At 39.9% G+C, this 26,701-nt stretch overlaps 1 protein-coding gene across 4 annotated transcripts in view; it reads right to left on the bottom strand.

The window, feature by feature from the left end:
* The window catches only part of LOC105468833 (PCF11 cleavage and polyadenylation factor subunit), a 29,132-nt gene extending 9,855 nt beyond the window's left edge, over window positions 1-19,277 (bottom strand). For 2 of the 4 annotated variants that reach the window (XM_011719239.3, XM_024788816.2), the window contains exons 1-9: window positions 18,670-19,170; window positions 14,879-15,004; window positions 12,472-12,660; window positions 11,891-12,085; window positions 9,582-10,696; window positions 8,989-9,172; window positions 8,795-8,885; window positions 6,299-7,866; window positions 4,359-4,455 (exon numbers count right to left, since the gene is read on the bottom strand). In XM_011719239.3, the coding sequence (XP_011717541.1) occupies window positions 4,359-4,455; window positions 6,299-7,866; window positions 8,795-8,885; window positions 8,989-9,172; window positions 9,582-10,696; window positions 11,891-12,085; window positions 12,472-12,660; window positions 14,879-15,004; window positions 18,670-18,861 (3,757 nt within the window). In that variant the 5' untranslated portion in view covers window positions 18,862-19,170. Of the gene's footprint in view, window positions 1-4,358; window positions 4,456-6,298; window positions 7,867-8,401; window positions 8,886-8,988; window positions 9,173-9,581; window positions 10,697-11,890; window positions 12,086-12,471; window positions 12,661-14,878; window positions 15,005-18,669 lie in introns of all 4 variants that reach the window. The other 2 variants (XM_011719238.2, XM_011719237.2) reach the window with 2 other exon arrangements.
* Between the last annotated feature and the right edge of the window lie 7,424 nt (window positions 19,278-26,701).

Below are 26,701 nucleotides of genomic sequence, written 5' to 3'. Positions count from 1 at the left end.
TGTGTTTTGAGATGGAGTCTCGCTCTGTCGCCCAGGCTGAAGTGCAGAGTGCTCGGCTCACTGCAAGCTCCACCTCCTGGGTTCACGCCATTCTCCTGCCTCAGCCTCCCGTGTAGCTGGACTACAGGTGCCCGCCACCACGCCTGGCTAATTTCTTTTTGTATTTTTAATAGAGACGGGATTTCACCGTGTTAACCAGGATGGTCTCGATCTCCTGACCTCGTGATCTGCCTGCCTCGGCCTCCCAAAGTGCTGGGATTACAGGTGTGAGGCACCACGCCCAACCATAATTGTGATTCTTTAACTCAACTATGAAAACAATACTTTAGGCCAGGTGCAGTGGCTCACAGCTACTCGGGAGGCTGAGGCACGAGAATCATTTGAAACCGGGAGGCGGAGGTTGCAGTGAGCCAAGATCTCACCACTGTACTCCAGCCTGGACAACAGAGTGAGAAGACCGTGTCTCAAAAAAAGAGAAAACAGTATTTTAATGTATTTGTATGTCACTGTGATGCATCTCACTACACCTACAGAAAAGTTCTGAACCACTAAAAATTCCTCTTAATGGCAAAAATTCAATTTGCATCCACATACACATAATCCCTACCTTTAGACACTGTATACTCTACACTTACCCTACTGCCTTATATATAGTAAGCTAATTAATGTCTGTTCAAACTAAATGTCTGAATACATGAATGAATACATCAACTTCAATAGTTAATCAATTACAGTAACATTTAGCTCACTAGTTTAACCTTTACTTTCCATTAAATCTAAGGTGCATAATTAGCTATTCACATGTCTGAGGGTAGGCAAGTCTAGTAACCAAGCGCATAAACTGTGGAACCAGACTCCTGGGATTTTAACCAGAAATTCCACTTTCTAGTTGTATGACATAATCAAGTTCCTTGTCTATGCCTCAGTTTCCCATGCCTGTACAAAGGGTAATAATAGTTCCTACCTAAGTACCAATCCTAAGATTGTTATGAGGTTAAATGAATTAATATTTGTAAGGAACTGAGGTGTTTAGCATTATTATGTGGTTTTTGTTAAACCAAAAAAAAAAAAAAAATCAGTAGCCTTTCTATACTATAAAGCTCTTTGAGGTCAAGTGTGGTGGCTCCCAATACTTTGGGAGGCCGAGGTGGGAGAACTGCTTGAGCTCAGGAGTTTGAGACCAGCCTGGGCTACATAGTGAGCACCCTCTTTTAAAATAAATAAATAAATAAATAAAAATTTTTAAAAAACTTTAAAAATAAAGCTCTTTGAAGGATGAACCTTATTAAATTCATCCTAGCATACAGCAGATGACTAATATATGTCTGAATGAATAAATGAACATGGGTATATTTCCTACTAGAAAAGGGATGTTTACACTTTCCAGTTAGAGAAGGAACCTTGAGAGAAGCTAAATATAGCACACTGAAAACTGCTGACACCTCTTGTAAGAGTAAGAAGAACTTGAAGAACGAAGACACACCTAATGTCCCATTCAATACATCCAAACGAGGGGAATAATTGTGATTTCCTCTGTGACACTGCTATGCCCTGTACACATACACATAGAACCCAAGGTTGTAAAAGCAAAACAAGGCTGGGCACAGTGGTTCATGCCTGTAGTCCCAGCACTTCGGGAGGTCAAGGCAGGTGGATCACCTGAGGTCAGGATTCAAGCCACCCTGACCAATATGGTGAAACCCTGTCTTTGTTAAAAATACAAAAATTAGCCAGGTGTAGTGGCATGCACCTGTAGTCCCAGCTACTGGGGAGGCTGAGCCCGGGAAAATTGCTTGAACCCGGGAGGAGGTTGCAGTGAGCTGAGATCGTGCCATTGCACTCCAGCCTGGGTAAGAGAGCAAGACTCGTCTCAAAAAAAAAAAAAAAAGAGGCCGGGCGCGGTGGCTCAAGCCTGTAATCCCAGCACTTTGGGAGGCCGAGACGGGCGGATCACGAGGTCAGGAGATCGAGACCATCCTGGCTAACACGGTGAAACCCCGTCTCTACTGAAAATACGAAAAACTAGCCGGGCGAGGTGGCGGGCGCCTGTAGTCCCAGCTACTCGGGAGGCTGAGGCAGGAGAATGGCGTAAACCCGGGAGGCGGAGCTTGCAGTGAGCTGCGATCCGGTCACTGCACTGCAGCCTGGGCAACAGAGCGAGACTCAGTCTCAAAAAAAAAAAAAAAAAAACAAAAAAAAAAAAAAAAAGAAACAAGAAAATTTGTGGATTCTGTAGAGCATCTCATGCCACTAACGCCAATATAACAAATCCTCTGCTCAAAACAAAAACTGAATTCTAAAGGAAAATACATTAACATAATACTTGACAAGTTACAAAGTACTTTTGCATATACTGTACCATTCGATTCTCTAAAAAAAATAAAAAATAAAAAAAACTGATACTACCATATCCTGCTTTTTTTTTGGTTTTTGTTTTTTGTTTTTTTTTTTTTTGAGACAGAGTCTCACTCTGTTGCCAGGCTTAAGTGCAGTGGCATGATCTCAGCTCACTGCAACCTCCACCTCCTGGGTTCAAGTGATTCTCCTGCCTCAGCCTCCTGAGTAGCTGGGACTACAGGGGCCTACCACCACACCCAGCTAATTTTTGTATTTTTAGTGGAGACAGGGTTTCACCACATTGGCCAGGATGGTCTCCATCTCTTGATCTTGTGATCCACCCGCCTCAGCCTCCCAAAGTGCTGGGATTACAGGCATGAGCCACCATGCCCGGCCCATATCCTGTTCACAGAGGAAAAAACTGAACCTCAGGGGAGATACCTGCTTAAAGCCTGCCCATTTATAAAGTAACAGAGTAGAGATTCCAATCCTGGTCTTCTGGGCTTTAGATCCCAAATTCTCTCCTTCTCTTTTCATTATAGTAACAAAATAATAATAATAACAAATATTAATTAGTCATAATTGTCCATGTAGAAATTAAAAATTAAAAGCTTCCAAATTAATTGAATTTCTTGACACAATTTAAGAGCTAATGTATACTGGTCGAGCACGGTGGCTCACGCCTGTAATCCCAGCACTTTGGGAGGCCGAGGCTGACGGATCACGAGGTCAGGAGATCGAGACCATGGTGAAACCCCATCTCTACTGAAAACACAAAAAATGAGCCCGGCACGGTGGCAGGCGCCTGTAGTCCCAGCTACTCGGGAGGCTGAGGCAGAAAAATGGCGTGAACCCGGGAGGCGGAGCTTGCAGTGAGCCGAGATCACGTCACTGCACTCCAGCCTGGGTGACAGAGCAAGATCCCGTCTCAAAACAAAAAAAAAAAAAAAAAAAAAAGAACTAATGTATAAAAAAGATATTGGCTAGGATTTCCTAATTACTTCAGAAGTTTTGGAAAACTCCATAAATTTACTGTAAACTGATTAACTCAATGCTGCAATAAAACATGTTTCTGAAACAGCTGTTTCAATGATTCAGAAATGAAAGCAAGTATCACTAATGTATATACTTCCCATTTACCACATATTAAAACTAAAATTCATTCTGCCAGGCATGGTGGCTCACACCTGCCATCTCAGCACTTTGGGAGATTGAAGGAGGCAGATCAGTTGAGGTCAGGAGCTCAAAACCAGCCTGGCCAAGATGGTGAAACTCCGTCTCTACTAAAAAGACAAGTTAGCCGGGTCTGGTGGCACGCGCCTGTAGTCCCAGCTACTCAGGAGGCTGAGACAGAATTGCTTGAACCCTGGAGGCAGAGGCTGCAGTGAGACAAGATCGTACCACTGCACTCCAGCCTGGGTGAGAGAGCAAGACTCTGTCTCATAAATAAATAAATAAATAAATAAATAAATAAATAAAACTAAAATCCATTTTAAAAGTCCTTTTATCTAGTACTAAGCCTCACCCCATAGTAACAAAGATGCTTATCAGTGAACCTGGCTAGGAAAGCCACTTTTTGCTATTTGAGTCCCCATAAAAACATAAAAATTAATCAACTTTATTAATGCAGTATCCTCAGTATTCACTTAATAAATTTTTACTGGATCATAACACGTACTCGAAACATCAAATAATTGAGATTTCTGAGGTTTGTCATTTATTTCATTCTATCTCAACACAGATGTCATACCTTCCTTCCCACCTCCCAGTTTCCACCCAATAGGTTTCCTTCCCTCTGTTCTGTGGACTACAAGTCCCCGCTAACCATCTCTAGCTGTAAATAGGGTCATCCACAATGTAAATAAACTTAGAAAAGGAACAAAAATATATCAGTCAGATTAAATTTCTCTAAATTAAATATACCTTTGCAAAACTGTCATTTCCTAAAATTCACCAAGTTAGCTATTCAACAAAACAATAATCATTTGTCTTTTGAAAAACAAAGTTCAGAAAGTACATACCTGAAGGATTCTGAACAAATCCAGGATTTTGTGGATGAACTGGTAAAAACTGTTGTCCTTGACCAAAAGCTACTGGCTGAGCAACACCACTCAGAACCTTTAAGAAAAACCTTAATTTTAAGAACATACTTTCTACATTTCAAGTAAAACTTTGAACATCCTAATTACATAAAAATATTCATAGATGTCACAAGGCCTGGCTTAGATTAAGAAAGGTAACTAAAGATTTAGTTAGTTTTAGATTTAGAAAAGTAAATCTAAATAAATAAATAAAGATTTAGAAAGGTAACTTGGCTGTGTCACTTCACTTCTAGGTCTTCTACAAACAGGAACAATAAAACCTTCCCTTACCCGTTTCACTGAGGTATAAGTTACTGAGAATGGGTTAAAACTTCTTTGAAAAGTTTAAGGTACCTACTAGAGAGGCAAAGTAAACCCTCAAAAAGGAAAATGTAAGATACCACGCAAACATAAGGTAACTAGCTGTGTTACTTTACACAAGTCACTTTACCTTGCTGGTGCTTTCCCTTATTTCACAAATAGAAGAACTGACATAGAGCAATATGACCTATACACAATCACAAGGGGTAGTTAGGAGCAAAACTGAGGCCAGAACTCCTCACCCTTGCCCGTTTTCCAGATATCAAAAGCCTGTTTTAATTAGCAATCTGAATTACCAAGCAGGTAAGTATCCTGCTTGGCCATTATCTTTGTGTACAGTTATAGCTACATTACAAAGTAATCCTGTAAAAGGTCTTGTAAAAGATGTCAAAGGGAATGTTAAAAAATAGAACCACCATGGAGCAAGAACTGCACTGGCAGACAAATACAGTATTTGCAGTCCAGAGGGAGGCAGGACTTCTACATGTTGCTGGTATGTAAATAAATGTCCATTTATAATCCTTCTTCAGTATACATGTGGACTTTTGGTGGTGAGTACACATAATAAAAACCCCACCAATTCTGTGCAATGTAGAAACAAAACTAAGTACCATTCTAGAGTATGTGTCAATTTCTTTCAAGGGTATACAGTAGAATAGATCTAGACAGGCCAACTGTTTTTTCATACGATTAGAGATTAATAGAAAGACTACTTTCTATTAATAATGTTCCTAATGTGCTTTTAAAATCTTTCTTATTTTGTATTTTCTTCCATACAATCTTACTACTATAAAATAAATCTGTCCTAGTAAGAAAATCTCAGCACCTGGAAAAGAAATAAAACTCAGCCCAGGAGAATTTCAGCACGCAAGCAAAAGTAGTCATTCAAAACCAACCAAGTTAATCACAAATTGTAAACATGCTACCTTAAAGTTATTTCAGTATGCATTTTAAAATGTATACAGAACAAGTGTAAAAGAATACCAACAGGTAACTGCATGCTTCATAACCAGAGTGTATTTGGAAGGCTATTTGCTACTAAGTTTGCTATGCTGACATTAATATCAAACAATTGTGTTTAACTGAAGTGACTGGAAAGGTGGTAAAAAGTAGAAAAACAGGACAAAGAAAAAAATTGCAGACTGTGAAAGCATGGACAAAATTTGATCTTCTTATTTAACTCAGGTTAATGAAATTCATGGTCAAAGAACAGTCCAAGCAATCAGTTCCATGGCTACTTTAAAGCACATCAGGGCCCAACAGTTCTACAATGCAGACCTCTATGAAACACAATTGTGTAATATTTCAAAAGCTTTAAAGCAAAAACAAAACAAAAAAAAAGCAGAGTTGGAGGTGGGGGTTTGAAACAGCTAAAATCAATTTTGGATTTAAGCTGCAAATTTCATCCCCAAAAGACGCCCACTTCCTTAGCAGGTGGCTTTAGAGTACATTAAAAACTTCTTTCCAATCTATACAATAAACTATGTCCTGAAAATCTTTCTAGAAAGATTAAAAAATGGTTATCTGCATACAACGCAAATTTAGAATAACAGACTTACCTGTTGAGATGCCTGAATATTTCCTACTGTCATTGGAGCAGGTATATTGCCAAAGTTTCCAAATTGAGAACTCTGAAGATTTTTTTCATCAAAATAGTGTCCAGAAGCTCTGTTAAGTGGATTAGAGAAACTCTGGTTTCCAGGGCCATGTGGTCCATTAAAATTTGGTCCTTGAGGTGAATCAAATATTTGTTCATGTCTTTGGAACTGTAGTCCTTGAGATGGGGCATTAAAAGCATTGCCAGGTGGATCATTATATGGACCAGTCTGATTGAAAGATACTGATTCAAGCCTTTGTGAAGGATGATTGTCAAATCTTGTGCCTTGAAGACCAAGAGGAATATCAAACCTTGATGTCTGCTGATGTTGTGGACCATCAAATCTTTGAGGTACACCATCAAATCTGGGCTGAACCTGCTGTCCAGGTGGTCCATCAAACCTCTGAGGGCCTGGCTGACCAGGAGTCCTTTCAAATCTAGGACCTGGCTGACCATGTAATCCATCAAATCTTGGCAAGAGTGACGGCTGACCTGGCTGCCCATCAAACCTTAAAGCATGACAACCTTCAAATCTTGGACCACCTTGACCCAGAGGCCCTTCAATTCTCAGGCCACCTCCTGGTACAGAAGGACCCTCAAACCTCATTCCACCTCCTTGTTGGACTAAAGGGCCTTCAAACCTGATACCAACCCCTGGTTGGCCATGTGGACCCTCAAACCTAAGGTTTCCACCAAGTTGGTTATGTTGTCCCTCAAATCTCAGACCAGCTACTGACTGACCATGGGGGCCCTCAAACCTCATTCCAACTCCTTGCTGTAGCAAAGGGCCCTCAAATCTGATTCCACCTCCTGGCTGACCATGAGGTCCATCAAACCTAATAGCAGCCCCTGATGGACCATGACCCCCCTCAAATCTAAGTCCACCTACAGGCTGACCTCGGGGATTATCAAATCTAAGTCCACCCACAGGCTGACCATGAGGTCCCTCAAACCTTAGACCACCCACGGGTTGACCACGATGTCCCTCAAACCTCAGACCACCCACAGGCTGGCCCCCTGGTCCCTCAAATCGTAAACCACCTGCAGATCCCTCAAACCTCAGACCAGGGGAACCTTCAAACCGAAAACCACCTCCTCCTGCTTGACCAATTGGGCCCTCAAACCGCAGAGGTGTCCCCACTGGTCCTGGAGGACCTTCAAATCTCAAAGGACACCCACCTCCTAGCTGACCTTGTGGTCCTTCAAATCTCAAAGGGCCTCCTCCCCCCATTTGTCCTGGTGACCCATCAAACCGAAGAGAAGCTGGTGTGGGAGGTCCATCAATTCGAGGGCTTAATTTATTAGGTCCTTCAAAAATCATCTTGGTTGGGCCATCTCTTGCTACTGATGGCCTACTAGGTCCATCAAATAATGGTCTGTCTTCAGCTAAAGCTGTAAGTCGCTGATTTGTATCCAGGCCGGCGAATCTTGATGCTGGGCTATCTACAAATGGTTTATCTGAATCTTCATATCGAGGTCGCTTAAGTGGAAAACGATCATTGAATGGAGATCTCTGCTCTTCTCGCACACCTTTTAAAAAGGAAAAAAATTATTTTCACTAAATCTAAAGTTATCTTAAAATCTTCTCTTTTCATATAAATGTTTAGCCAAAGATATAACTATCTCACTATATTAGAGGGACAGGAACAGACAGACAGCATAAAGCAGCAGGTAAGAGGATGCCCTCTAGAGTCAGACACACCTGAGTAACAAAAAAATTCCCATCCTATCAACATACTAATTATTTCATTTTGAGAGCAAGTTATTTAACCTCTCTTTTATTTCCTCTCTGTAAAATGGGGAGAATATATACTTCATTGTGTTGTTGTGAGGATTAAATCAAATTACATATTGAAAAAACCTAATGAAGTACCTGACACACAACTGGCCTTAGAAATATTAGCTCTCTTCCCTTCCCTTTCCTTAAAGGGAAAAAAGTAACAAAATAAATGGGAAAAAAAATGGTACTCTGAACAGTCACAAAAATCCATCCCCACTTAGCTTGTTCATTTTCCCTTCACTGCTGTGTGATTCAATAGGCATAATCTGATTTAACTTTTTCTACCTTTAGCAGAGACTTGCTCGTCATGTCTTCTCCGGCCCTCATGGGGTGAAAGATTCTCAGCATAAGTACGACTCCCAGATATAGGAGAAAGACGTCTTGCTCTTTCACTAAATTGTTCTTTTCTGTCAAACTGTGCTCCACTATTCCTACTTGCATGTTTACTTTTGGATGGCTCACATTCTATTCCAGACAACAAGGCATCAGTCAAAGGGTAGTCAAAAATATCAGGATCTAAGAGATCAAGTCTTGGAAATGAATGCTGAACCTGTGTCCTTTTCAGTTTTGCTTTATGTTCATAGTAGGTTAATTCAGCATCAGATAAGAGAGGTTTCTTTTTTAATCCACCTTTATTTTCTTCTGTAGGACTATCCCGTACATTGCATCTATGTTTACCTTCTTGATACTGAAATAGCTGTCGAATTTGATGCACAACAACAAGGAAGTCATCCTGTGTAATTTCACCAGATGCTAAACGTTCACTCGTCTGTATAGGGGTGATAAAAGGAAATAAAATATTTTAAATATAAAAAAATACCAAAAAAATAGACAAAAGAGAATAATGACATGGGATTAATCATAGTAACTACCTTTTGAAGTAATTCTCTTTTGCTTGCAAGAGTTAACTCTTTAGGAATCTGAAGATTGGCATCTACACTTAATCGATGCTGTTGCTGCTTTGGGGCTCGAGGCGATAAAATTCCTTTAGTGCTTGACCAGCTCTCCCTATGCCTCAGATGAGGAGGTTTACTATGTTCATCAACCTGCTGTAAGCTGAAACCATAAAAGCAGTATGTTACTTTGAAATGTTTTTTAAAATAATACTCAGGACCATATTTAAAGATTCTTTTCAAAAGGATATGGTTAAAATGGGCATATGTAACCACAAAAAGTAATTAATTAAATGATTAAGAGCATGAAATATGCAATCAGCAAAAACAGATATGAATTCTGATTCTTGCATGTCCTGGACTGCAGCCTTAGGTAGATTAGTTAACCTTTCTAAACTTCAGTTTCCTTACCTGTAAAATAGAAATAATAATAGTATTTAACCCACAGAGATGTAAGAATTAGATGGAAAAAAGTACTAACAGCACCCAATAAACATTTTCCAATTTTTAAATTAACACTATTTTTGACACATATACACTATTACACTTGACTTAAAATGTTAACATCATACCTTTTATTTTCTTCCCAACCAGATTTCCATCTTTTGGCAGACTTGGAACTTTGCCAGTTTTCTACATTCTCCTTTGGTTCAGTGCCTGACTTTGTAGAATGCTGATTTGTAGTTTCTTGTGGCCGCTCCTCTTCAGTCTTTTTCATTCGCCTTGGATCCCGAATATCCTGTTTAGTACTTCTCTTAGCATTTCTGTCTTCCCTAGAAGGTGGTGTAAACTCTTCCATATGTGACTGCTTAACTCCAGATTGGCGAATCTTTCCAGCTTTAGGTGTCGACGTTGGAGACATACTTCTTTGCCTTCGCTTGGGTGACCGCCTATCTCTTCTCTTTGGGGAATGTATAATTGGTGACCTAGACTTGGGTGATCGAGATCTTGATCGCTTTCTAGTACTCGATCTCCCTGGTTTTGTCCCCTGTTTTTCTGACTCTTCTGTTATTGTATCCTGTTTTTGTACAATGCCATTTATGATTTTATTTCTACTTCCAGCCAGTCTGTGTTCAGATGACTTCATGTGCTCATCTTTATCCTTTTTTTCTGCAGTTTTTCTCTTCTCTTTCACATCATCGTCTTTGCCATCAGTCTTATCCTGAAGATGTTTTTTTAATCTTGGGTCTCTCTTGTTCATATCAGACAACCTCATACTTTCTGATTCTTGATTTTTCAAGTCTTTTGTGTGAGACAATTTGTTTTTCAAAGGTGATGGTGATTTTGATTTCGATTTCGATTTAGAATCTAATTGTTCAAGTTCTTTCTTGGTTATTTTTTCACCTGATTTACTTTTTTCTTGCTTGGATGAATTTAGTTTTTCAGAGGGTATAGTTTTACTTGTCTTAATATCAGACTGGTTTAATGTGTTCATTAGAAATTCTTTCCTGTGACTTTGATCTTTTCCATGAGAATGTTGGCTCATCCTGTTCAGACGAGGATCCCGGTTAGTTCCTTTCACATCCTGAATTTGTAAGGATGGTCCTGGACGGCTTTTCTCAGATTGCACAGGAACCTGATGAGGAGCTTTAACTGCCATAGAGGGAATCTGTGAAACATGTAATTTAGATGGTGCAGATCCAGGACCTAAATTGGATGTTTCCTGCTGAACACTAAGAGAAACTGCCTAAAACACAAAATAAATGTTCATGTCAACACTGTAAAACATGAAGATTGTCAAGAAATTGCAAACAACTGAAGAATATAATGCTTTATTCAATAAATATATTTACTCAACACTATATTTAAATTGTACACGTCTAATGTATAAATTGAGATTACAATGAAAAGAAAAAGTCCATGATTTAAGTTGCCCATTATTTCTTACTAGTATTTTTTGAGATTTTATAATATAATCTCTAAATAGAATGAAAAAAAATTGTTTCTCTTTCTAATTATTCAGGATTCTGAGCCATACTGCTCCTAAGTAATTGCTAAATCACTATACTCCAGCTGCACAAGAATCAGAGTCATTTCAGCTAAATTCTAAGTCCTAAAATTTAGTTTCTCCCAAAGTGGTGCTATTAATGAACTTATAAAATTCTGCCTTCCTGTACCTCACTGTCGAATAAGCTCAGATGCTAAGCAAAATAACTTAGTATAAAGTCATTTCATGTGTAGAAATATATAATCTTCCTGGCCTCCTTAATTTTGTCATTTCTGCTCATGAAGTATAAGCTCATAAAACATTAAAGACTATGCAGAAATATTTGCCACAACATGCCTACCATCTTGGGACTGAAATATTAAGTCCACATAATGTAATGATCAAACAAAACTAAGATGCTAATTTATAAGATGGCAATCTAACAGAAAACTATTTGGAGGAAATAGTGTAGTTTTTTGTTTTGGGGGGTTTTCTTGAGACAGGGTCTTGCTCTGTCACTCAGGCTAGAGTGCAGTGAAGCAATCATATCTCACTGCAGCCTTAAGTGATCCTCCCAACTCAGCCTCTCAAGTAGCTGGGACCACAAGCATGCACTACCATACCTGGCTAATTTTTTTTGTTTGGTAGGGCCTCACTATGTTGTCCAGGCTGGCCTCAAACTCCTAAAATCAAGCAATCCTCCCACCTCGGACTTCCAAAGTGTTGAGATTACAGGCACGATCCACTGCACCTGGCCTATGTGGTTTTTAACCAAGTGAATTTTACAATAAAGATATAAAAGTATTATCTAATAAATATACTATGATTTGTAAAAAAAAAAAGTTAAGAGTACACTACTAATAAAAGTAACATTAATAAAATTCAAACATAAACATTACTTCTCTATTGTTACACAGGTTTAAAATATTTAAAATGCCAATCTCCCTTACTTACCAGTTGTGCCTTAGCTTGCTCTAGCTCAAGCTCCAGCTTTTTCTGCTGAAGTTCTAACAACTGTTTTTGCTTTGCCAGTAACTGCTGCCTTATTAGTTGTTCTTGTGTAAGATTCTTTTGTATATCAGGAACAATTGGAGGAGTGGAGATGCTAGGGGAACTGACCACTGTACCAGGTGTTGAAGGCTCCTCGGGCTATAAGAAAAGACAATTTGTTTAAGAAAAATATATCAGCTAAAAAGGAAGCTAGGGAGTAAATAAAAATTATCAGTTTAACTCTCAATAATTATCCAAATTCCTAAATATCACACAGAATTTAACTCTTTAATAATTTATCCAAATTCCTAAATATCACACAGAAAACTTATCAGGAATTTAAAAGCCAAATTAAATGTTACATAATACCTAAACAAGGTGAATACATTTCTAAATAAAAATTCCAAATATATACATATTATTTTTTTTTTCAAATTGAACCAATTCACTATATTCTATTTTGGCTTTCTGGCATTAAGTTCTGTAAAAGAATTCAAAATGTGATACTTAAAAGCATGTTACATACTATTCATATTAAAACTTACCGATTTATTTAAAAATTTAGGATTCACATGGATGCTAGACGTATTCACATTGGGGGGTAGAGGTTTAATAGGCCAAGCAGGATCTAATGAATTGACTCTGACATCCAGGGCATAAAGTTTCTTCAAAGGGAATATTTCATCCCATGTGGAACGTAACTTAAATAAACTTTTCCTAGTATTTTCATCCACCTAGAACAACAGAACAATTCTATGGCTTGTTAAGTTACTATAGAATATTTTATATATTAAATCTAAGTTATATAAATCTGCTCTACTTCACATATAGAACTGTACTATCCATTGGTAAGTATATTCAACAGTAATAATTTATTAAAGGTGCATTTCTCCTTCAAAAACAGAATAATTAAAGCCATTTTCACCTAGCCTTCATGCAAGCAACCAACCAGGCGAGCCTTTCTATATACAAAACGTTTCCACATCTTAGAGCTTAGTATAATATTCTTAACATTACTCTTACTCTGGAAAAAAATATAAAACAACTAGAAAATATAAAACTAAAAAATATAAAACTACTAGAAAAATTGATTACCTGATGGCTTAAATGTTTTAAATTATTTACATAGTAGTACAAAGTTAAAATTAAGGCAAAACTATCTCACTAACCAATGCTCAGCAATACTATATGGTTGGGTACCTAGGAATAAGTTACTGTGGTATGGAAAGCACTTTAACAACTGAAATTTACAAAATCTTAACCACTGATAAGCCTTAGTTTTCAATAACTTATCTGTTCACGTTTGTGATGGCCTAACAATTTTTAGAAAATCTGCCATTGCCAGGCATGGTGGCTCACGTCTGTAATTCCAACACTTTGAGAGGCCGAGACAGGTGGATCACCTGAGGTCAGGAGTTCAAGACCAGCCTGACCAACATGGTGAAACCCCTTCTTTACTAAAAATACAAAATTAGCCAGGCATGATGTCTCATGCCTGTAATCCCAGCTACTCCAGAGGCTGAGGCAGGAGAATCATTTGAACCTGGAAGGCGGAGGTTGCAGTGAGCCGAGATGGCGCCATTGCACTCTGGCGTGGGCAACAAGAGCAAAACTCCATCTCAAAAAAAAAAAAAGAAAAAGAAAGAAAATTCGCCATCAAGAAACCTAGGACTTGTGAAAACTGAGTTACATTTTCAACATTACAACAGACAGTAAAGCCTTAACTATATTTTAAGTCTTCATATAATTATTTATTATAAGGTCATTTTAATCAATTGTCATGTTAATGCCCACTTAGATTCAGTAAAGGTATGCTACCAAACACCCAAGTGAATTTGAACATACTGAAACTGAAACCAAGAGGTTGGTTAAGCTTCTCCTTAAGACTATAGCCTCTGGTTAGCAGTATTCAGGAAATGTCTACAATATTCTATTAACAAGCATTTTAATGCTATCTGATATGGAGCTTTCCAAATTTCTTCTATACATACTATTTCTTTTCTCTAAGAACTTAAAAACATTTCTCAAATAGCAACTATTTTCTAATAAACATGTAAAATCTAATAATAGTTCTTCCAAAAACAATTCCAATTCTACAAATCTGACAACTGACACACAGGTGTTCATCTACTAAAATATAACTACCACCAAATACTGTCATTAGGAAACAATCTTTAAACCTAAATATCTCATAAGTGCCTTTTTGCTCAATGTGAAAGATACAGCCTGACAGGCAGAGAATTACCTCAGCAAATCCCTTGTCTTCCTCAACATAATACTGCTGTAACCAAACCACCACATATGTTACAATGTTATGGAAGAAATTTACAATCTCTAGATATGAAAAATAAGCCTAATTTCTGAACACTAAGGTGGAGGGAAAAGTATTTCCAGAATAACCTATAGCAATTAACTGGTCCACCATTGACACATACCAACAACATTCACCTAAAACATACTTGAACAATGTAACAAAAGAGTAAACATTTCCAGAAAACAAAACAAAAAAACACAGAAGTTTCAGGAACCAATCACAGGTTGAGACACTGAGGGATGATGCTTTTTTTCCCCCAGAGAACAGTCAACATCCTACCTAACACCAGAAATTTAAACAATGAAATTTTAATTACTCTTGATGATTTCAGATCTTTTTGCCTGGTTTATAAGTGATGAAACAGATGTTCAAATGAACAAACTCAATTTTTTTAAAAAGCACAATTCTAAAAGCAAATCCATCTATTCTTAAATGGACAATGTAAACTCCTAGAATCTGTTCTAAAAATCTAACATAAAACATTAACTTCAGCCTCTTTCTTTGAAATGGTACTAACGATAAATGTCCAAAAGTATAAAACATTTCACCACCCAAGAAAACCCAACACAAAGCAAGTATTTATTTAATCAGGAACACATTTTTTAAAAAAACACAAATGTTTCTAAATGCATATGTACCTTTTCAAACACACAAATAAATGTTGCAACTAGATTTTTAGTAAAGGCAGTGAGATACTCTCTTCCAACGTTTTTCACAATAGAATCCATAAGGTACATAACAGGAAGCTTCTCTGAGGAAGGAGCCTGAATAAAAAGAAACTGAGAAGTTTAGTATAATGAATTACCACCAAATAATTACTTTTAAAAGTGAGTTTTTAAACCTACAATACAGACCTCTATTTTTGTTGATACTAAATACTTTTGAAGTAATCTTTATGAAACTTAAGTGTTCAATCAAGTTCTCACTCTTACAATCCTTAGTTGAGCACACAAAAGCTCAGAATTACCAGGATGAACAACAGCTGTAATCCCTAATATACTCATTTAACATTCAATGAAATTTCAAGTTCATGTGGTAAAAAGACCTGTGTTTTAAGTGACAAAAATAAAGAGGAGGCGAGGGAAAATTACTTTATGTAATCCAAGTGTCAGTTTTGGGACCCATATTAATTTACAATGGTGTGCCTACACTCAAAGCAGTTTTTAGACCTCTTGTAGAAACTAATTTCCATAGGCATATTTTATATGTTCAAGTCTATGAAGCTTTTGTTACCTGTAAAATCACTAGGATTACTTCTCTATAATCCAAATGAACAAAAATTAAAAACACTTCACCTAGGAAGTCAATGGCAAAACACTGAAACTTGCACAACAACATGCAGGAAGTTGCAAGTTTGTTACTCAGACAAGAAAAACTGGATGGAGCAGCCGCTGAATCATGTAAATCAGGTTGAACTTGACTCTGGAAACCAGGATTTGTCCTGAAGATTTTCTTCACAGCCTGGACTCTCCGCCGATAGTTTCCTCTGACATGCACAAACCAGGGGTTATAAATTTGTGCAGAGCCAGTGTGGTGATGCTGATATACAGGTGGCCCTTTCCAAAGTAAAGAAATGTTGCCCCAGTTCAACGGCAATGCCTACCCACCACTGGCTTTTAGAAGGCACAGCAAGCTTCCAGAAAGCATCAGCAGGTTCACAGACTTGTTGAGGAGCATTAAGACACACCATAATAGTCTTAACTCTGACTCCAAAGGAGTACCCATGATTTTTTAAATACAAAACAAAAAACTTAGGTTATCCCCATTTACCCACCCCACGTGTATAGGAATCTTAACCCTGATAACACTTACCCATAGCTGCCTGAAGCTAGGGTAGGCTCACAGTTCTGGAGTACACAATGCCATATTTAATAAAACCAACTGCCCATACAAGTGTGTGGAAATGCTCTTGCTTCTGATAACACCTTTACGACCAAAAGTTGGCTAAGGAAACCTTTGAATAACTTTATGAAAACTTTCTTTTAAAGTACTGTCCAATAAAAGGGTTCACCCACTGCATGTGGGTCAACTATATTAAGTACGAACATGTCAAATGGTTTACCGCTGTGTCTTTACCTTACCATGTCATGTTTTACACCACTTTAGTCATTATGGTACTTATGAAGATAAACAGGCTCTCTTTAACACCAGTCTGTTAAGTAGGCTAATTTTTTATTGTACAAGTGAAGTCCTTATATGTATTATTTTTTGCTACTGCTCTCTCTTGGGAGGAGTCAAATTAAGTGTGAATCCTTTAGTAACGCAGAGAAGCTAAAGAATAAGGACACAAACATTCACCTCCAAAACACAAAACCAGGCCAGTTTGCTACCAAATAACGGAAAATCCCTCCCCTCACCCTCGATCCCAACCAGGATTAAGATAGTTTCCCCAAAGTGCCTTTTACATCTTTTCCTCAATCTGGCTTTACAAAAATAAGCAGGAAACGTGTGCCCCCAAAATTTCAGTCTTTTACCAGCAAATAGCCCATCTATTTTCATCACTGTGTAGCGATATACAAACACAAGTTTTATGTGGTCACTATATTCAGCATTTAGTTTTCGGTTCTCGAAGGTCTTCTGGATCCATTAAAAACCAGCAAGGAAACTGTTCTTTTGAGTGACAACCTGAGCTGCTCAATATTAGGCGCTGTGGAATATTAAATCCCAAGATACGAGGTAATTAATTTTAAAACTCAATGTTTTTGCCTTAAAAACATGAGTGCTTTAAGGCATTTAATGTCAAGTTAAGCCTTCAACAAGGCAAAAACTAAGTTTTCATGTCCAAGATGTTTGTGGTATCAATAAAAAGCATGTTGAGTATGAGGAATGCTTCCTTTTTAAATCTCATACTTAAAAAAAAATAGCTGTTTTACATACACATTCACAGGAAAAAGTGAACGAAAACTTGTATTTTAGCTGTCACACTGAGCATGATAAACTTGTTGAGGCCCTTAAAAGAAAAAAGGAAAAAAACCTTCCTTTTCGTCCTCTTTAAAGTATGAAAGGACCACCTGAAACCGTGTATCTTGTGAGGAGGTTTACCCAAAAGAGTGGATGGAACCTAAAGAAGAATGAACCCAAGTCACTTAAAGACTTTTGTTTAAAACACACAACCACGTAGATAAAAATAAGTCTTGGAAACAGATTCTACACCTTACAAAGGTAAATAAAAAAGACAAATACATATTTTATATGTTTTATTCACAAATTTTATAATACCAGTCACACATTTCAAAACCATTTATTAGAGTCAGACCACTCAGTTTTACACTAGACAGAAACCGTCTCTAAACAATATATTGGTGGTTGTTGTTAAAGTGGCCTTTAAAAAGGGGTTCACTCTGCTAAAAGGAGGCTCATCCTGATAATTGCAATCACTAACAACTAGAAAAAACTAAACCGTAAGTACAAGCTTGAAAAATAAAATGTAGCACTGGGACGCTATTAAAACTCATTGTAACTAAGTTTAACAGTAACTTTACTTAAATGACATATCGCTCCCATATGAATCCACAGAAGAGGAGGACTACAGGGAAATATAAGGTGGCAGAGGACCACTTCTATCAAGGGGTAAAGAAAAACACTCCTTCGCTATCAGGGAAGGGAGAAAAAAAGAGAAAAGGAAGAGGAGGAGGGACTGAACTTTTCAGAGAAACTGCAAGTACTTGTTACCCTCTGGGCCAGTTCTCCACCTACAGGTTGGATAAGATCTCCTCCCCCCACCCAAACCCCACCCTCAACCCCACTTGCCCCTATTTTGGGACAAATTAGACCCTCCAATAGGAGAATAAAAGTTTTATCTAGCCGCCCCCACCCCAAAATGGGGCTGACGGGTGTGAGCAGCTGCCTGGCTGGCAGGGAATGGATTCTCCTCTCTTCCCTTTCGCATCATGTGCTTTTCAGGCGCCATGTTGGGCTCCTAACAGGCGGCTGCTCCACTCGGGGCCAAATCCCTATGCCCACCCACCAACAGCTCGCTCCCAGGTCCCCCTTCACCTCCTTCCAACCCACAGAACACAATTACCAAAAAGGGTGCTGGGGGAAAATGGGAGACCCACTCTCCCACTTCCCAGGGGATTAAAATGGCTTATGTTAACTCTTACTTCCCCAAACCACAAACTGCCTTTAAGTCTCCCCCACCCAAAAGGGCTCTATTCAAAGCGTGTGTGTGTCGGGATATACAATGCGGTGGCCTAAAAAGGGAGTTGGTAAGCGGAAGTGGGACTCCACCCTTTATCCTCCCCACTCCCTCCCCCCGAGAGGCCCATGCTCCAAGCCTGGGCCAAAGACCGAGCCTGAGTTGGAGGGGGGTGGGGGGTTGGAGAGAAGGAACACTGTCCCCCTTGGGATGGAAGCGAGACCTGGGATGAGGCTGACACTAAAATCAGGGAGTATTAGAAGAATAGGAGGCTGCGGGGTGTATAAAAACCTTGGCGGTTTGGGCCTCGATGAGAGAGACGATCTCCTTGGCGAAGGGCAGGTTCTCCTCGGCTAGAATGGTCAGCATATTGATGTGCGGCTTGCTATTGAAGGTCAGGTCTTCGAGCGATGACTGATAATCCCGACAGGCGTCCTCCCGGGCCCCCGCAGCACCGGCCTCGGCCGGCGTCTGCTCTGACATTGCGCCGCGGCCCCCCTCCGAGGTCCGCCGCAGCTGAAGCTGAAGCCGCTCTGGATACCCCGCCTCCCTTCCGACTCCTCTTCCTCTCCCCGGATCTCTCGCGGCTCCGGCTTCACCACATGCTGACCGCGGAGGGGGGATGGGGGACGACACAGGGGGAACCTCGGGTATGAAACGCCGCCGTCTCTCGGGTGATCTCCGTCCACTTCCAGCCGCCACAGAAGCTTCTTTCTCCACAGACACAAAATGGCGGCGGCAGTGGCGGCTCCAGCTCCGAAAATGTCTGTGTTCCCAACCGCTGCGTCGTGCGAAATGAACTAGGGGAGGGGAAATGTGCGGTAAAAGGGCGGGGCCGCTGATAAAACCAGGCGTGATTGGCTGGCCCGGTAACGTCACGAGCCCCGCCCCCGGTCCTTCCGCAGGACGTCCTGGCACCGCCTTCTTCTCCGGCCTCTACCCGGACTTTCGCAACATCTACGGCTCGGAGGTGCGCTGGAAAAGACGGCCCTTCTCATTGGCCGATTCATAAGGGACTGTTCGGTCATTTGTTACCATAACAACCCATTCAGGGAAGCCAATAGGCCTGGGGAAGGCAGTTCCCGAGGCCCAACCCAACCACTTTAAGAAGAAGGCTCAGCCGTCCCCTCTTCGTCCCTCCCTCTAGCTTCCCAGCCACTGAGCGGGCCTGTCAATCATCTTTCCTCCCGCCTGCCTCGTAGCTGCTACCGACGGTGGGGGCTGGAGGGGGCGGAGGCTTTCTGCGGCCGCACCCCCTCTCTGTTAGCGTCTCAGGTGCTCTCGAGAGCCTGGGAGGGTCCTGCTGCCGGGGCCGGTTACCCCTCTGGGAACTGGAAAGTGAGAGGGAGGTGCTGAATTTACCCGTAACCTCGAAAAGCACTGCTGGAGAGTTTATTCCAGCACGCCTCTTCCCACACCCACAAAAATACCTAGGCGAGCTTGCCTGAGTTGAATCCCCAGGAAAATGCCTTTTATTTAGAGGTTAAGTGTGAAAGGCTTTTTCCTTGGGGGTTTGGAGGAGCTCTTTAAGGAGCCCACTCTGAGCTCTAGGAAGAGTGTTTCTCAACAGCCACAGCCAGCCGGACCCTAATATCTCCACTGTGAATCTGCATTTCAGAACCTGCTTAGCATACACTGTTTGGGGCAAGTAGGAAGACACACACGCATACACTTTTTTTTAAACTTGTGGGGCTCTCTTCCCAGGTTGGAAATGATGCTCGCAAAACACACAAAGCTTTCCAATAAATAGTTCGCTATGGAGCTGCGACATAACACAAACCAAACGTAATTTTTTCATTGAGTAGCGATATTGACCTAAATATAAGCTTTTAAAATGTGTCAATTACGGGCTGGGCGCGGTGGCTCATGCCTGTAATCCCAGCACTTTGGGAGGCCGAGGCGGGCAGATCACGAGATCAAGAGCTCGAGACCATCCGGGCCAACATGGTGAAACCCCGTTTCTACTAAAAATACAAAAATTAGCTGCGCGTGGTGGCATGCGCCTGTAGTAGTAGTCCCAGCTACTCGGGAGGCAGAGGCAGGAAAACCGCTTAAACCCGGAAGGTGGAGGTGTCAGTGAGCCTAGATCTCGCCACTGCACTCCAGGCTGGTGACAGCGAGAGTCGTCTCAAAAAAAAAAAAGTGTCAATTACCTAAAATTTCTTTTCCATTGCCTTCCGTAGACTACTAGGCATTTGAGAGATAATTTGTTGCTCCCCAGAAGAAATTGCTCTTAAAAAATAAACTTAGCCGGGCATGGTGGCGGCCGCCTGTAATTCCAGCTACTTGGGAGGATGAGGCAGGATCGCTTGAACCAGGGAGGCAGAAATTGCAGTGAGCCGAGATCGAGCCACCGCACTCCAGGCTGGGCGACAGAGTAAAACTCTCTCTCAAAAAACAAACAAACTACCTTGTCCCATAGAAAGTAACATTTTCGTTTCTTCTTTTTGTTCGAGTTTTTTAGCATCTTTATTGATGTATAATTGAAACGTAGTGAACTGCATAAAATGTGCTGCAAAGTTAAGTTTTGACATGTATTTTCCATTTTTTTCTTAGGGTGATATCACACATGAATGAAAAGTAAAACCTGGGGAGGAAAACTGGTCTTCCCTCATTTGAAGCTAAGGAATATTGTTGAATAAGTATTTATAATCTCAGTAATTTCACACTATTGTTAGTGGTGATATTTAGATATACTAGACAGTTTAATAACATTCAAAGTTTTATTTTCTGGAGGGAAATGACCAGGGTGAAATAGTCCTCTGTTCATTTCCTTTTCATTTTAAAGGTGAATTTCATTATAGAACTATCTATCTTTTACAGTTTTAACTTTCTTTTAACAGCAAAGTGAACTTCTAAAAAAAAATGAAAGGCTGCAAAGCTCTGATTTGGCTTTTATTGTATCCCTCATAGACTATATACAGAGTAAACAATTAATATATTTTAGCACATAAATCAACAAACCTATGTCCCCACAAATGACATGGAAAACTCAAGTGACTAGCAATCATTTTCAAATCATGTGCTATACTGTAACAAGAATATTTTTTCTTTAAATACTCAGGACAGGGCACAAACTAGATAACTGAAATTTTGCATACAAATAAGTGCGCAAAAATTCTCTCATGGATATTCACTGCCAGTTCTTTCGTCAGAATATGCAACTAATTTACTTTCCACCAACATTAAACCCTGGTTATTTCCTATCTCTATGCTAGGTGCAGTGGTGAACAACATAGCCCCTTGGCCATACCTTCATGAAATGTATACCTCAGTCATAATCTCATGTAGTAATGCAAAAAAGTACTACATTTGTCCAGGAGCCAGTGGTATCCCAGAACTATTTTCAGTAATCAAATCCACTAATTATTGTGTTTCTGCAGAATATGAAGCATTTCCATTGTTTTCGAGGAAAATAACTATACCCTTCCCTTGGTTCAGAGTATTTACAGGAGGAGTTAATTCCTCCTTTAAAAAAACCTCTCAGCCTGGAAGTGGTAATGATTATCAAAAAATTAATTAAATTGTTAATTTAAATTTTAAAAACCTCTGTTCTATCTAATCAATAACTTTTCTTATGTAAGTTTTTGATATCATTAGAAAGATAGAAATGTGGATACTAAACACAAAAGTAGAAAGGACATAGGCCAGGTGCCATGGCTCATGCCTATAATCCCAGCACTTTGGGAGGCCCAGGAGGGCAGATCGCTTGAACTCAGGAGTTCGAGACCAACCTGGCCAACATGGCGAAACCCCGTCTTCTACCAAAAATACAAAAAATTAGCTGGGTGTGGTGGTGTATGCCTGTAATCCCAGTTACTCCTTTAAAATTTATAGACCAGGTGCTGTGGCTCATGCCTGTAATCCCAGCACTGTGGGAAGCTGAGGTGGGAGGATCACTTGGGCCCCAGAGGTTGCACTGAGTTGAGATCATGCTACTGCCCTCCAGCCTAGGCAACAGAGCCAGACTGCGTTTCAAAAAAAACAAAAAAAGGAAATAAAAATTAAAAGCCAATCCCTTTAAAATTAAATAGTTATCGAGCACTGTCAGCAGGTAGAATTTCCCCCTTTTGTGTGTAAATCCAGCATGTGTAGATAATATGCAGCAATAATATTTACCTGTTATATATTATATATGCATATACATTTATTTATTCTTGCTAGAAATATGTAGTTTACTTATATAAATTTTTTTTTTTTTTTTTTTTTTTTTTGGAGACAGGGTCTCACTCTGTCACCCAGGCTGGAGAGTGCAGTGGCGCAATCTGGGGTCACCGCAACCTCTGCCTCGGGAGCTCAAGGGATCCTCCCACCTCAGCCTCCCAAGTAGCTGGGACCACAGGCATGCACCACTACACCTGGCTAGTTTTTTGTATTTTTGATAGAAGATGGCTTTTCAGCATGTTGTCCAGGCTGGTCTTGAACTCCTGGGCTCAAGCAATCCTCCCACCTTGGCCTCCCAAAGTGTTGGGATTACAGGAGTGAGCCACTGCTCCCTGCAACATTATTATTTACATGTTTTATAACCACAAAAGTAATGCATGCTTATTTTAAAGAATTCAAATACAAGTACACAAAGAAAAAATGAAAACTCCCTCTCTCTGCCCTTGACCATAAGGTAACCACTGCTCACAGTTTAATATCTATCCTTCCATGTCTTTTTTAATGAAAATACACATAAACACAGTATATAAAGCTTTTTTGTTTGTTTGTTTGTTTCTTTAATTTCACCATCTTTCTGACTGGGAAGTGTAAATCTTTTTATTTTTGATTTTTACAAAAACATAATACATATGTGTGTATATATCTAATATTAATAACTTGCATTTATTTATTTATTCTTTATATTTATTTTATGTATTTATTTATTTATTTTTGAGACGGAGTCTTGCTCTGTTGCCCAAGCTGTAGTGCAGTGGCATAATTTCGACTCACTGTAACCTCCACCTTCCAGGTTCAAGCAATTCTGCCTCAGCCTCCTGAGTAGCTGGGACTACAGGCACCCACCATCACTCCCAGCTAATTTTTGTGTTTTTAGTAGAGACTGGGTTTCACCATGTTGGCCATGTTGGTCTTGAAGAACTCCTGACCTCAGGTGATCCACCTGCCTTGGCCTCCCAAAGCACTGGGATTATAGGAGTGAGCCACAGTGCCCGCCCTAACTTGCATTTTAAACTCAGGGTGTCACAGACAGCCTTTCAGGTGCATGGACTTCCTTTAAAGAACAGTCGAGATGCTGTATAATTCAAAGCATTTGTTTTTAAAGTTTGTGGCTTAGAAAGATAGCTATAGCAAGAATCAAGCCATTCTTATATTGGCTGTAAACCAGGCTCTAAAATTGGCATGTAGTAGATATTCAATGAATATTTTTTGACTGATCCAGGCCGTGATTTCAATTTCACCTTGCTTGTCCATTGTTATCCTCCAACAGTATGAATAGACAAATGCAGCATTAGTCCAGAACCTAGGGCAGAGGTTGAACTTGGTGTTATGGAGTTTAGAGATAGTGATTATCAGGAAAGGACCCTGGCTCACAATTCAAATGCGTGATAACCAAATTCCAAAAACCAGTTCATTGTTTTAAGACTTAGAAATTATATGTTGCCAGCAATCTTTTCACTCATTTGCAGAAAAATATGATTTAGTGAACACTAGTTCTTAATTTTAAGTTTTACTCCCATATATTTATCTTAACTATTGGCATCTCCTTCCATATATAGATGAAAAAAGCAAAAGAACAAGCAGCAAATGAATACTAACCCCCAAAACATGAATTCATAACTAATTATATACATAATAATCTGCATTGTTATATATTATTATCTGGGGTCTCTCTCTAGAAATAGAGAATAAAAAGTCTAAACTAATAGAAAACTTCTAAAAATATTATTTCATAACAAATTTTATTTATAAAATATATAGCATTCTCTGGAATATATATATGTGTGTGTATGTGTGTGTGTGTGTTTATATACATGTATTTAGAGAAAGAAAGAGAATAAAAGATTTTCTTGGGAAAAAAGTTGCTTCTGTTCATTCTTTCATTTGTTCATTCAGTGCGGCCCATGCTCTCAAGGAGCTCATAGTCAACTGGGTAAGATAAGAAATTAAACCAGGGTGGGGCACCGTGGCTCACACCGGTAATCCCAGCACCTTGGGAGGCCTAGGCAGGCAGATCACTTAAGGTCAGGAGTTCGAGACCAGCCTGGCCAACATGGTGAAACCCCGCCTCTACTAAAAATACAAAAAAAAATTAGCCGGGCGCGATGGTGAACGCCTGTAATTCCAGCTACTTGGGAGGCTGAGGCAGGAGAATGGCTTGAACCCGAACTTAAGAGGTAGAGGTTGCAGTGAGCTGAGATCACGCCACCTGCACTCTAGCACTCCAGCCTGGGCAACAGAGCACGACTCGTCTGGAAAAAAAAAAAAAAAAAGGGTCGTCTGCTTTGTGTGCCTAAGTAAAATATAATGTTGCCTAATGAAGGGTAACAGAGTGGAAATGTCATGGGGAAAAAGTAAATGTACTGTATATCATATATTTGGGGGTGTTGCAATATTGTTTATTTTACGCGCTGTCATGGTTTGAATGTCTATTTTTTGTTGTTGCTTCTTTTTCTTTGTCAAATATGCTATTTTGACATATGGGTTTGGTTATAAAGTTTACTCTAAAACTTATGTGAATTAGCTATTTTTGTTTCTTTTGAGACAGAGTCTTGCTGTGTCGCCCAGGCTGGAGTACAGTGGCGTGATCTCAGCTCACTGACAACTTCAGCCTCCCAGGTTCAAGCGATTCTCCTGCCTCAGGCTCCCAAGTAGCTGGGACTACAGGCATGTGCTACCACACCCAGCTAATTTTTGTATTTTTAGTAGAGACAGGTTTTCACCATGTTGGCCAGGCTGGTCTCTAACTCCTGACCTGAAGTGATCCACCCACCTCGGCCTCCCAAAGTGCTCGGATTACAGACGTGAGCCACCTTGCCATGCCTAAAAATTATGTGAATTAGTTTTAACTGCATTATATTCTAAAATTCATTTCCTGGCTGGGCAAGGAGACCCCATCTCTATGGAAAAAAAAAGTTTAAGAAAGGAAAAAAAAAAATGGTAAAATTCATTTTTCCAAATTGGTGGTGGTTTCTGTGAGTCAAAATAAAAGAGCTCATTCTCATCGCATAAGTGGTTTTCTGCTACTGATTTTTGCTTGAGAGGCCTGGTTCATCTGCTTTCTCCAGAGCTGTCCTGTGCCAGGAAATAACTTAAGCCAAGGCAAACATAGAGCCTGTTATCAGACAAGTGAGTTAAACCAAAGGGATGTATACATGGATTATTGCATGGAGAAACCATAATTAAAATAGTGGTTTAAAGCATGAAGTCTGATGAAATGATTGATTGTCTCTGCAGCAGCTTCTTAGCCTCATGACTTTTAGGAAGTTATTTAACTTCTGTAAGCTTCTGTTTTCCCATATTTAAAAAGAAAATGACAACTCTCTCCTCGTAATGTTGTTACAAAGACGGAATGAGGCCGGGCGCAGTGGCTCACGCCTGTAATCCCAGCACTTTGGGAGGCTGAGGCGGGTGGATCACGAGGTCAGGAGATCGAGACCATCCTGGCTAACACGGTGAAACCCCGTCTCTACTAAAAACGCAAAAAATTAGCCGGGCGCGGTGGTGGGCACCTGTAGTCCCAGCTACTTGGGAGGCTGAGGCAGGAGAATGGCATAAACCCTGGAGGCGGAGTTTGCAGTGAGCCAAGATCGCGCCATTGCACTCCAGCCTGGGCGACAGAGCAAGACTCCGTCTCAAAAAAAAAAAAAAAAAAAAAAAGACGGAATGAGATGACATACCCTATTGTGAGACTTTACCATTGTATATTTGACCCAGCAAACTCACTAAAGACAGATTTACTCAAACACCGGGAAATAAAGTACATGGATTATGCATTTCAGGATAGTTTCAATTTGTTGTCACAAATTGAAAACAATTTAAGTGTGGGTGTGGTGACTTATGACTGTAATCCCAACACTTTGGGAGGCCACAGAGAGAGCATCACTTGAGCCCAAGAGTTTGAGACCAGCCTAGGCAACATGGGGAGAACTTGTCTCTACAAACTTTTTTTTTTTTTTTAATTAGCTGAGTGTGGTCGTGCACACCTCTGGTCCTAGCAGCTACTCAGGAGGCTGAGGTGGGAGGATCACTTGAACCTGGGAAAGAAAGGCTGCAGTGAGCCATGATCCTGCCACTGCACTCTGGCCTGGATGACACAGCAAAACCCTGACTCAGAAAAAAAACACAACTTAAATGTCCAGTAGTAGAGGACAAGTTTATT

Source organism: Macaca nemestrina, chromosome 12 (genome assembly GCF_043159975.1).
Source record: "Macaca nemestrina isolate mMacNem1 chromosome 12, mMacNem.hap1, whole genome shotgun sequence".
Lineage (NCBI taxonomy): Eukaryota > Metazoa > Chordata > Mammalia > Primates > Cercopithecidae > Macaca > Macaca nemestrina.
Note: the sequence above shows the minus strand (reverse complement) of the source record. Positions and strands in the feature narration are given on the sequence as shown.